Source organism: Manis javanica, chromosome 3, assembly GCF_040802235.1.
Source record: "Manis javanica isolate MJ-LG chromosome 3, MJ_LKY, whole genome shotgun sequence".
Lineage (NCBI taxonomy): Eukaryota > Metazoa > Chordata > Mammalia > Pholidota > Manidae > Manis > Manis javanica.
Window position 1 is genome coordinate 113,777,003 of NC_133158.1, and position 12,477 is coordinate 113,789,479.

The 12,477-nt window shown below is 45.9% G+C and overlaps 2 protein-coding genes and 1 long non-coding RNA gene across 21 annotated transcripts in view; 2 read left to right on the top strand and 1 right to left on the bottom strand.

Moving 5' to 3' along the window:
• LSG1 (large 60S subunit nuclear export GTPase 1) overlaps positions 1-11,961 on the top strand; it is a 43,147-nt gene extending 31,186 nt beyond the window's left edge. The window contains exons 14-15 of the transcript XR_012129273.1: positions 8,604-8,765; positions 11,835-11,961. The gene's annotated coding sequence lies outside the window, so the exon portion shown is untranslated. The remainder of the gene's footprint in view (positions 1-8,603; positions 8,766-11,834) is intronic.
• LOC140848434 (uncharacterized) overlaps positions 1-12,477 on the bottom strand; it is a 110,374-nt gene that overhangs the window by 81,206 nt on the left and 16,691 nt on the right. For 3 of the 5 annotated variants that reach the window (XR_012129274.1, XR_012129277.1, XR_012129276.1), the window contains exon 1: positions 9,230-9,362. The exons of 1 other annotated variant lie outside the window; for it this stretch is intronic. This is a non-coding gene — a long non-coding RNA (uncharacterized lncRNA). Of the gene's footprint in view, positions 1-8,569; positions 8,694-9,229; positions 9,363-12,477 lie in introns of those variants that run through there. One more of the 5 variants, XR_012129275.1, reaches the window with a different exon arrangement.
• Positions 8,785-12,477, top strand: part of TMEM44 (transmembrane protein 44) — a 35,209-nt gene continuing 31,516 nt past the window's right edge. For 3 of the 15 annotated variants that reach the window (XM_073231879.1, XM_037024109.2, XM_073231885.1), the window contains exons 1-2: positions 8,794-9,318; positions 11,835-11,961. In XM_073231879.1, the coding sequence (XP_073087980.1) occupies positions 9,176-9,318; positions 11,835-11,961 (270 nt within the window). In that variant the 5' untranslated portion in view covers positions 8,794-9,175. Of the gene's footprint in view, positions 9,319-11,834; positions 11,962-12,477 lie in introns of all 15 variants that reach the window. The other 12 variants (XM_073231874.1, XM_073231883.1, XM_037024110.2 and 9 more) reach the window with 9 other exon arrangements.

Here is a 12,477-nt window from a genome sequence, read left to right on the forward strand (position 1 = left end):
TAGCAGACTATTTTTCAGAGTAGCTGCATCATTTTACATTTTCCCACCAACAGTTATAAACTGGGTTCTAATTCTACACATTCTTGTCAACACTCATTAACTTTTTTTGTTTTAGCTATCCTAAGGGGTTTTAAATGATATCATTATGGTTTAAGATTTGCATTCCCTTAATAACTAATGGAGTTGAGCATCTTTTCATGTGCTTGTTGGCCACTGGTATATCTTGTTTGAAGAATCGTATGCTCAGTCTTTACCATTTTTTAATTGGGTTGCTTTTTTTATTATTGAGTTACAAAAGTTATTTATACATTCTAGATACAAGTCCCTTATGAGATACATAATATGCTAATATTTTCTACCATTCATTCAGTGAATTGTCATTTTCTTGAAAGTGTCCTTTGAAGCACATTTTTAATTTTGATGAAGTCCAGGTTTATTTTTTTCTTTGGTTGGTTATGCTTTTGGTGGTGTATTTAAGAAACTATTGCCAAATCTAAGGTTACTAAGATTTATATTTACCCCTATGTTTTCTTCTAAGAACCTTATGGGTTTAGCTCTTATATTTAGCTCTCTGGTCCATTGTGGGTTAATTTTGTATATGGTGTGAGAGAGGGGACAAACCAACTTCATCCTTTTACACATGGATATATAGTAGTCCCAACACCGTTTGCTGATAAGACTAGCCTTTTCCAGTTGAACTGTTTTGGCACCCTTGTCAAAAATGAAACATAAATTTGAGGGTTTATTTCTGCAGTTATAGCCTTTAATATATTGCATTCATGAATGTGGTACACTTGTGAAGAGTACCTGACTCAGTTTTCTAATAAGTATTACTGCTAAGAGATGTACGTCTACGGGGATGCCTCATCCCACTCCATATCCTCTAGCAGCCTCAGTGGAGAGTTCTGTGCAAGCTGACAGCTTTCCACTGCAAGCCCTTGGTTTTCTGCTTTCCCACTTGAGGACTTTGTCCTGCACCACTGGAGCTTGCTAAGCCTGCACACACAGCACAGCAGTCCAGAGGGACAAGTGATTTAACACCCCCAACAGGTGAGGAATCGGGCTGGTTAGTACATACCCCAGCTTCCCTGTCACTCAGTGTACATTGTACATGGTCCTTACCAGATCCTCAGTGGAACTGAGCACCACTGCCCACAGCCAGAACCATCTTCCTAACGCATTGTTACTTTTCTCCCTTCCCTGTCTCATTTTCTCCACTTCCCTCACTTAGGCTTCATGGGATTGCCTCCCAAATAAAGGAAGGAACCCAAACTAGGAAACCCGAAAGGGGAGTTTGTATTTTCACCTTTGCTTCTGCCCAGAATGTGTCTTGTTAAGCATCCTTTGCAATTTTGTTTTTAAGTATTCCCAGCCTTGCTTAGAGGTACTTAATACTTTAGACTTGTGAACTGCAATCATTATCATTATCACTTCATTGTTTGGAACTTTTTCCAGCATTTTATTACAAGGAATAATATGCCACCCTTTTAAAATAGAACCTGCTGTACATCTGCTATCTGTTTACTTTTCAGGAAATTAGAAGGGAGTAGAGGTTTTTGTCAAGAAGCCAATATCAACATATGTTTCCTTAGTGGGTAAAATGCAAAATTTGGCTGCAAGCCTGAAATTTGCATGTCACCTTGTCTTACTGGCCCTTTCCCCTCTAGCCCTTGTGGAGAAGTGAGGAGAATCAGTCAAAATTTCCACCCTGTGTAACCATTTGTTGTCTGTGTTAAACATACTATAAGCCAGTTGAGGGTGGAGGCCATATGGAAAGGAAAGATCTTACTTTAAAAAGACTCCAGGATAAAGAGGAAACAACAATTCTCAGCAATCTAAAAGCAAAGAACATTCTGTAAGTGAAAAGTGCCTGGCACCTAGTAGATTGAATAAATTATTTTGAAGTGTAATATGTGTACAGCAAGTGCACAATCTTTTAAGTGTACACATGGCTGAGTTTTCACAACACATTAACACAACCAGCACCCTGATCGAGGCAGAGAACATGACCAACACCCAGAAGCCCCTTCGTGATTCCTCTCAGTCACCACTGACTTTTCCAAGGATAACCGCTATTCTGACCTTTCTCATCTGCTTTTATATTACATAGAAAGCATCAACAGTATGTACTCTTACGTATCTGGCTTCTTTATTCTAACATTGTGAGATTCATACATATTCTTATGTGTAATCCACAGAGTTGTTCGTTCTTATTGCTGTATACTATTCTATGCTGTGAATGTATCTGTTGTATTTATATGATGTAGTATTGGATGTTTTGCAGGTTTCGGGGTTCTAACTTTTTTTTTGACTGATAAACTTTTTTTACAACAGTTTTAGGTTCACAGAAAAATTAAGCAGATGCACAGAGTTCCCATATTCCTCCAGTCCCCCCTCCCCCCACACACACAACCTCTCCCACTGTCAACATCCTGCCCCACAGTGGGACATTGTGAAATCGATGAACCCACATTCACATATCGTTATCACTCAAAGGGGTTTAGCATTTAACAGCAGTGCTGCCCAGTAGAACTCTGCTATAGTGGAAGTGCCTCATAATCTGTGCTGTCGACATGAGTCGCTATAGCCATATGTGACTATTAAGCACTTAAACTGTGGCCAGTGACATCTCCAGAAGTTAAAGGTAATGACCGCTAACTCCTGCCTCACCCAGCAAAGGTAGGAATGGTGAGAATTTTCAGGAGGAAGGAGAAGAAAAGTAGGGGTGTATTTTCTATGTATAATATATACATTTCATCTACTTCTAAAGTAGACACAATGTTTTATATGACATAAAACACTGAGTTTTTTAAAAAAGGACTCCTGAGTCCATAATAATGTTCAAACTGGAAAGGAGGGAACCTTTTTTTTTTTAGAGCACCAGTGGGAAAAAATATAGAAGAAATGATAGAATCACCTTGTAACTACCAATGAAATAATGGATCAGACAGAGATCACCAATGGATGTGGAAGCCACTGGGTGAAAGGTCTTTGAGGAACTGGATAGTCAACACCGTTTTAAAGTATCACCGTCACTTACTTACGAAATACACAGGGAAAATGTTTTCTATAATGGAGAGATCTGGCAGACAGCACCCTCAACAAGTGATCAAACTCAGCATTACCTGTAGGGCGCCAGCCTACATCTCCTGACATGGTACAACAAGAGGTACACAACGTCCCCTTGTCCTGCTTTTACAAACACATTTAACCTCAATTTAACCTGAATCTAATTGTGAGGGAACAATTAGACAATGCCAGATTTGAGACATTCTATAAGACATGGGACCTGGGCTAAAGAGACATACAACTAAATGAATGCATTCTGAACTGAAATAATAGCAACACGATATTAGACTACGGGAACGGAGGAGTAAATTTTAATTTGGATTACATAACCTTACTGGGATCAGTATAATAGCAGTGTGGTTATGGGGGAGGATATTCTTGGAGATATGCTGAGGCATTTAGGGGTTAAGCATCATGGTTCTGCAATTTCAAATAGTTCTGAGTGGAGTGAGGAACAAAACATGAGCAAAGTGTTAACAGTTGGTGGATCTAGGTAGGTATTTGTTCACCTCCTCTGTAGTTTGGGAATGCGGGAGTGAGAGTCATAACAGTAGACAGTTAAATCCCATAAGGGCTCAAGAGCCATTCAGAATTATACGAGGCCAGAACAGACAGGACTGTACCGGGAGACTAGAATCAGAGTTACCACAAATTAACAGAGATGGAGCTCCTGTCTTTACTTTCTGCCTTTGCTAGCTTTTGGGGAGTGGGGTTATCCAGCTCCTGTATGGGCATGTGGGAACGTGGCAGGACCCAGGCTTTTTTCTGAATTGTAAACTACACTGAGCATTTACATTTCCTTTAAATAATTATTTCAATGCAAATATTCAAGTACTGAATTGCATTTAGTTGGCTTGGTAAACAGTGAGTTGCCTCACTATGAGAGAGCTTCACTGAGATTTGCCCTTTAAAAATGTAGGGCTTTCCTTGATACAATGTTCAGCATCTGTCAGTTCCATTAGCCCTTGCCTAGCTTCTGAGCATCGAGAAGTAGGTGACTTTCAGCAATCACATGTTATTAATGAGAAACTTGTGGGGGGAAAAAGTAGAGAATCTGTCACAAGATCAAACAGTGAGTTTATGAGAGTTTTAGATAGAACCCGTGATCCCAACAGTCTGACCGCCTGCTTCAATAGCAACACTCCAACATGTCCACAAAAGGACTGATTAAGATTTGGAAATGCCATTATTTCAAAATGCATCCTTTTAGAATTGTTCTTTCTATAGCAGGTAAATCGAAGTTACATAGGGCTTTTTTTTCCGTATTTTTTTGGGGGGGTATCATTAATCTACAATTACATGAAGAACATTATGTTTACTAGGCTCCCCCCTTCACCAAGTACCCCCCACAAACCCCATTACAGTCACTGTCCATCAGCATAGTAAGATGCTGCAGAATCCCTGTCTTCTCTGTGTTGTACAGATGTAGGGCTTTTTTTAAGTTACTGTTTGAGCAGTAGCCACAAGCCCTTTAAATAATTCACTTTACAAGAATGTTGACAGGAGGCATCGTGTCCTCTGAAGAGAAAGCTGTGGAGCTGCCGGCCTGCAGGGTGGGTGGCTGGGGTTTGTGGGCAGGACTGAAAGCCCGCCCAGGTTCCTGCGGCCTTCCCTTCATCAGGACAGTGCCCACAGCTGTGTGCCTCTGCCAACAGGATCTGCCTGAGAGCCATGGGGCAAGGACGTGTGTGTTATGGCCTTGTTAGCTTTTCTTTTTGACAAACTCTACCCCTTGGCCCAAACCATTAGCTTCTGGGCAGGGCAGCTGCGGGGCCTCAGAGGAGGCTGGTAAGGGAACTGATTCACTTCCTGGGGGTTGAACGTGTCAACAGCCCTATATAAGGTGCTGGGAAAATTTGGGAGGCACTCTAATGACAAGGAAGGAGTTAGAATATACAACCCTAAATGATCGCTGCAGGCTCAAGTCCTGATTCCTGCCTGACTGGCTATGTGCTGCCTCTCCAGCCTCATCTACCCTCGCGGCAGTACCTCCGCTTCCTTGCCTGTGTCCACAGGATCTGCTCTCCCCACTCCTGGAGGGCCTTCACAGGAGTGGTACCATGGCCTCATTGCCAAAAGCAAACGTATTCTCCAAAGCCCAGCTCATGCATTTCTGTGATGCATTTCCCCATCACACCCGCACACAATGTTAGTGTCAGCAAAGCACAATAAACAAGCTCTTACTATAGTGCGTATCACATTTCCATGGCTTGTTGAAGAATCAGTTCATTCTTCCTCTTCCTTATTATGTGCCTGGCATTCAGGTAGGAGCTGAGGATCCAGATCTGAACTAAACAACCCTGGTTGCCAGAGACTCACAGCCTGGTAGACAGACAACACTCATCTCACTTGGAGAGGCATCCTCCAAGAGCAGATAGGCCACAGGTTTATATGCCCCTACAGGACCAGAACCCAGAATTAGTCTGTGCAGGGAAGACCATTTGGGAGGGACAATCACGAATTAGGTGTTGACATGTTCAGTGAGATGTGCAAGTGAAGATGTCAAATGGGCAGTTGCATATGTGAGTCTAAAGTTTGGGAAAGTGATATGACCTGGAGACTCTCATTCAGGAGGCATAGGTACAGGGACAGTACTGAAAGCTAGAAGATCAGATGCTTCTGGCACCTGGTAGAGAACAGAAGAGAACCAAGAACTGAGCTCTGTGTCTCCCCACCATTGGTTGACCTTCCCCTTCACATTTTCTTTTTTAGTGGATCGGAGGTTCTTCGTAGGAAAGACAGTAACAACAATAATTTCCTCTGTTGAAATATGTGCAGGACACTTTATCTCAGGGTTTCTGATAATCACAGAATGACCTTTATTTGACAGGTAAGAATGCACAGTGCAGAGAGGGTCAGGGCTTGTCCCCAGCCACCGCTGCAAGGGGGCAGAGTGAGAGCTCCAGTCCCAGATTTGCAGGCTTCAAAGCCCACATTCTTCCCAGTGCATCTTTTTATGAGCCAAAATATCCAGCAACTGATGAGCTCCCCCAAAACTGTCCATCCTAAGAGGGCCATGTCCATAACCTAGTCTTACCTAAGAATCTCACAGGAAGCTATGAAAATACTGTGTAGTAGGTTGAATAATGACCCCCCAAACATATCAGGTCCTAACCCCAGGAACCTGTACACATTACCTTATGTGGAAAGAGTCTTGACAGATGGGATTAAATTAAGGATCCTGAGATGGGGAGATTAACAAGGATTATTTGAGTAGGTCACAAATGCATTCTATAGGAGGCAGAGGGAGATTTAACTCACACAGAACAAGGCAATGTGCCACGAGGCAGAGATTGATTCAAATTATGAGGCCACATGGCAAGAAACTCCAGCAGCCACAGAAGCTGAAGGAAGCCAGACAACAGATAGGAACCCCCTCCCCCATCCCCCAGAGGGAGGCAGCCCTGCTGACAAGATTTTGGTCCAGTGAAACTGATCTCAGGCTCCTGGCCTACAGAACTCTGGGAATAATTCCTACTTCTTTAAGTCACTAAATTTGTGGTAATTGTTACAGCAGCCACAGGAAATAAATCCAAGCAGGTTCCAAGGACACATGCCCAGAAAGCTGGATTCGGCAGGTCTGTTTTTTGACAGGCAGCCAGAGTGACTCTGCCATCTGTCTTCTAGGGAGCACATGGCCCCACCTGCTCAGGCAGGGACCCAAAGGACAAACTCTTAAACCAGGGATTTCTGTTCCAGTGTGAATTCCTCTGTGAAATCTCTAGTTGAATTTCAGGGAATCCATAAATTCCTTAAGATTATATTAAAAATTGTGTGGATGTGTGCACATACTAGTATTTTTCAGGGAGGTTTTCTTCAAATTCTCAAAAAGGCTGAGAACTAACCATTCTAAGAAAAAACTGTAGAGGTGTATAAACCTGGTCCAGGGTGGGTGGGGAGGAATAAAGCAATTTTTAAATTAGGGCCAACATCCGAGGGCTTATACTGAGCCTGAAAAGAAAGGGGAGGCTTAATAAAGAGTGAACCAAATTAAACAGTAGTGTCTGCAAGTCTCAGCAAAACAGGGGACAAGGTAGCCTGGCCTTGGGGTAGGTGAGAAGGTGATAAAAGACTGTGCAGGGTGTGTCTTTACTTTGGTGAGATAGTGTAATAGGTGATCTTTTGGAAAAGTTGGTAGGCAACGTCACCTGGGAAACTCCAGATGCAGGCGAACACAGGTCAGCATCCCTGGGAGGTCAAGGGAGAGAAGACCATTTATAAACACACAGAATACACACCAGAAGAGCCCTGAGAGAACCAGAAGTCAGGGATTTCAGACTGTGGGAATTGTTTATAGGCTATGAGAAACTGGAGTTAACTGCTTAATCTTGTCTTAGCTGGTATTCATTCTGTATCACTTCATCTTAATCCTTTTATTATTTTAATTTTGGCCACTTGTTTAATAACATGTTAATTTTGCCTTTATTTGTTCAACTGCTTGTTTAATGTCTCTCCTACTGTAGTGTAAGCTCCACAAAGGTGGGGACCTTGCCTGTTTTTCTCAAGCATGTGTCCCTGGCTCATTGCACAATGCCTGACATACAGTATTTCATTTGTCCTGTGAGTGGCCATAACTTTTAAAAAAGAGTGAACCAATAAAATAGTGTATCCACTTTGGAAAATAGTCTGACCCCCCAAACTTTAAACATAGAGTTACCATGGGGCCCAGCAATTCCACCTCTAGCTATATGCCCACAAGAACTGAAAACCTATGTCCACATCCACACAAAAAATTGTACATAAACGTTCATAGCAGCATTATTCATATTAGCCAAAATGTAAAAATAAACCAAATGTCCATCAACTGATGAATGGATAAGCAAAATGTGTTCTAGCCATACCGTGGAATATTATTCACCCATGAAAATGATGATATACTAACACATGCTACAAAATGGATGAACCTTAAAAACATGCTAAGTGAAAGAAGCCAGTCACAAAAAGGTCATCTATTGGATGAGGCAAGACCATAGAGGACAGAAGGTAGATTTGTGTTTGCCAGGGGCGAGGAATGTTGAGCGGGAATGGAGAGTGACTGCTAATGGGTGCTGGCTTTTTTTGGTGAATGATGAAAATGTTCTAAAGTTGGATAATGGTGGTGGTTGCACAACTCTGGATATACTAAAAACCACTGTACTGTACACTTTAGAAGGACAAATTTTATGGTATATGAATGAGATCTCAATAAAGCTGCTATGATTAAAAATGAAAAAAGTGATTGTCATGTCCTTCTTTAAGCAAACTTACTAAAATTAACAAGGATTTAAAAAATTATAATAGTAGTTTGTTTCCAAGGAAAACAGCTCTGCTTGCCAGAATCATGTGGCAGAGTGGCTGGATGGGAGGGGACAGATGCACAGATCACCGGCCTCCTTGGCTGCTGGGGTCACCTTCTAGTGTGACTTCCAGAAGTCTGGCTTGGGCGACTGAGTAGGGGTGGAGGGTGACGTCGACAGATGCAGAAAAGAAAATAAGAGGAGATGTAGGGGGATTTACTCACTAGCATGTCTGTCTCCTCCCCACTCCCTTTGTAGTCGGCTTCCAACAATGATCATCAGGACCAGGCTCCACTCGCCTCGGGTTGCCCACCGCCCCGGCGCTTCGCCATGCGCGAAGTATGTGTATTGTCTGGCTCATAAAATGTGGCGGATTTGGAACGCACAAAGGCTGCCTCACGCTGACCTGGCAGGCACCAGGTCTGTATTCCGCTCTGCCTCCGGGTTTGCGGGTGCTGGCGAAGGGGTCAGCGGAAACCGCGCCGCCTCTGTCTTTGGGGCCAGGGCGCAGCCTTTGTGCCGAGGCCGCTCCCGGCTCCCGCCGCTAGGGGGCGGCCTCCCGCCCGCCGACCCCCGACAATAGCACAAGGGGTGGGGAGCTGCGCGGTCCCGGAAACTTTCCCCGGTGCCTTCGCCGCCGCCGTCTGCGCCCGGGAGCGCAGAGCTGGGCGGCCGCGGTTGTGCGCGCGACCTGGGCCGAGCGGCGGAGCCGACCCCAGCGAAGGGGGCGCGAGCGGCAGCGCCCGGGGCTGCCCGCAGCAGGGGTTACTGCGCCCGACTCCCGGCCACGCGGAGGTTCGGGCACTGGGCGGGCGGAGCCGAGCCGTGCCATGGGGGAGGCGCCCAGCCCCGCGCCGGCGCCCGCGCTCTGGGACTGGGACTACCTGGACCGCTGCTTCGCCCGACACCGCGTCTGCATCTCCTTCGGCCTGTGGATCTGCGCCTCCTCCTGCTGGATCGCCGCCCACGCGCTGTAATGGGGACCGGGACCGGGCGGCGCCAGGGTGGGGGCCGGGTCTGCTGCGGAGGGAATGGGGCGCTACCCTGCCGCTAACTCAGTCACGGAAACCTAGAGGGAAGGGGGCAGAAAGGAACGAAGCAGGAGGCAACATAGTTCCAGGATCGAAACGAACATTTTGTGGCCGACTGAAGTCGGACACTTCTTTCTGGATTCCCTGCACAGGGAGGCTGGGCTGTGAGCCAGCAGGCGGAGGCCGGGCAGTGCAGTTTATGGGGCCCTGGACAGGAAGCTGGGAGTTCTGGATTCTATGTCAGCCTTTTCCCATTGAATTGCCTTGTGGGCTGGGCAACTATAAAACCTCTGAGCCTCATTTTCCTCACGTCAATGGGGATTATTGATAATTCAAAGAACGGATGGGAGGATTAAATAAGTTAGTAGGGTAAAGCTGTTAGTAAGTGCTCATTAAAAAAATCATTATTATTGCTCCAGCTCCCCCACCAACCTTTGGCAGAGGGCAAGGATCTTGGACAAGTGTCTCCATATTTCAACAATTTATCCTAGACCCTGTTAGCTGCGAGGGGGGACTGGCAATCCTCTGACTCTGGCCACAGCCTTTTCCCTGTTCTGACCCCCACCTGGAGTGGTTTAGACAGTTGGTCACTTACTGTGGGTTCTAAGTGAAGACTGGCTAAAGGTGGCCCCCGGGTCCTCAGCCACCTTGTCCCAAGCTCGGAAGGCTGGTGCAAGTCCCATGTTCCCTGGCAGAGGAGAAAGGCCCACACTGGGGTGGGAGAGATGGCACCAGCCCACCTCAGGCACTGGTAGGCAGTCCCCTCAGGCTTTGATATCATTACAGAAGCTCTGCAGCCACACTGCCCACCAGTGGAATATGAATAAAATATCCCACTGGAATATGAATAAAAAGACACTTAGAACGTTTGCTGTGGGCCTAGTGTTGAATTTATTAACTCATTTCATCTCCGCCACCTGCCCATTACATAGGGACTGTTACTCTCATTTACAGTTGAGGAAACCCTAGGTTCTGAGAGGTTAACTGACTTTCCTGAATTGATGGAAAGAACCAAAACCCCAAATCTTATCAGCAAGGTACAGGTTTGTGAGGATCAGACCACCCAGATCAGAGGGTGGGAACGGATGAGGCACTCTGTGGCAGCATCTTGTTTGCTCCTCACAACCACCCTCTGCGATCAGCATTATTACACATAATAATGTCTAAGGTCTGGGGAGGTTAGGAGAACTCCTAGCTGGCCGGGCTGAGAGCAGAGCCTCTACTCTTCACCCTGCCTTAGGTCTGCGGACACCATGTGTTCTCGGGGCTTCCTGATCTGCAGGTGACTTTGGAGAATGTATCTCCTCCAAGCTGAGTGTGGCCTGAGTTAGGGTCAGCCAGGAGTGCCTGACTCCTGAGAGCTGGGAAAGTGGCTGAAGAGCAACAGTGTATGGAGCAGGGCCTCTACCTGTGAAGCCAGGGGCCCACCATGAACTCACCATATCACCACAGGGCTTAATTTTCTCTGATCTCAATTGGGATTATTGAAATAAATTATTTCTAATCTAAGTCCAACTCAGAAAGTCTCTCTAATTCAGAGTCTTCACTCCTAGGCTTTGAATCAGTTTCAGGATCCCAGGGCCCAAATTAAAGGTTGATCTTCTCTGTGAGCTTTGGGCTTCTCCTGACAGGTCAGGAAGTATTGGGGAACCCAATAGCCTTCCATCCTCACGCACTATTTCCCAGGGCTGACGCTCCAAAGCAGCCAGACAGCCCTAAGCGTTGCGGAGTGAGGACCATCCTCTGAGTAAATGAAATGAAACCAGAGCTGCATTCGTGCCTCAGCTTCTCCATAGTAAGGTAGCAGGAAACCATCTGCTACCTCATCTGATCAATGATGCTGGTAGAGCACCTGTCCTGCCTTTCTGCATTTGTTCAGGAGTTGGAGGACAAGACGTGGGAAATAAAGGAGAGAAGCCAGCAGAGGTGGACATGCCATGGCATATTTGGAGAGTTTTGCTCTCCTTGTGTGTAAAGAACAGCTCAACTTAGATGCAGGCTGGCAGAAGCCAGGCCACCCCACTTCATGGATGGATGAGAAGGAGTCCACTTTAATTTCAAAGGAACAAGTTGCCTTTTTAATTTAGACAATCAACTCTGCTCTGCAGTTAACTGCAGTGATTGGGTTACTTTTATAAGCCTCCTGTTTCCTTTCAAAAAATAAAACCTGACAGCTAGTTTGTCAGCAGTAAGCCGTGGGTCATGAACTTGAGTCTGCCAGATTTGTCGGAGGAAAGAAACTGCTCTTCATTAGAGAAGCAGGTCTGGCTCTTGCCACAGGCTGGTTGACTTAAACCTTTTGCTCCCTTTCTTGTCCCATCTGTAAACTAAGCTCAGAAGTACCTGCTGAGTAACTGGGGGAGAAAGTGCTTCATAGAACACAGTCACAGTTGCCCTTTCCAGTCATCTGCTCTGGAAGTCCAAACTCAGGGCTCCCGTGCTTGGTCTGTCGCCGCAGGCTTCTCTACCTGAGATGTGCAAAGAGATCTGGACAGGACCCGTCAGTGCTGTGTGCTGCATGCGGTCTCCTGACCAGCCTGTGTGACACCATCGGGGCCATTCTGGCCAGACAGCTTACTATCCAGGTGCGTGGTTCCTGCAGATGCCAGTGGCTTCTGTCTTGTTCCTTCATCATGTGTGAGGAACAGTTTCACCTCCCAGCCTGTACCCTTGCTGGTCTCTCTGCCCTCACCCCTTGCCCACCAGTGCTCTTACTCTGATAGCCACATGGCCCATTGCTTCAAACCTTTGCTCAAAAGTCACCTTCTCAATAAGGCCAGCCCTGACCTCCTGTTTAAAGTCGTGCCCTACCTCTATTCCAGGTGCTCTGGACCCACTGATCCTGCTCTATCTTTCCCCATAGCTTACTCCCTAATACACCATCTACCTTAGTTACTTATTATGTTTATTGCTTAGCCCTACTAGCAGGTCAGCTCCACAGGGGCAAGATTTGTATTCACTACCATGTCCCCATCACATAAACAGCAGCTGGCACAGAGTAGGCGCTCAATAAATAGTGATTTCTCTGTTACTGTTTTTAGAGCCCATGGCTCAGCCCCAGCTCACGCATGGGTGACTGAATCCTTTCCCAAGTGGTGATG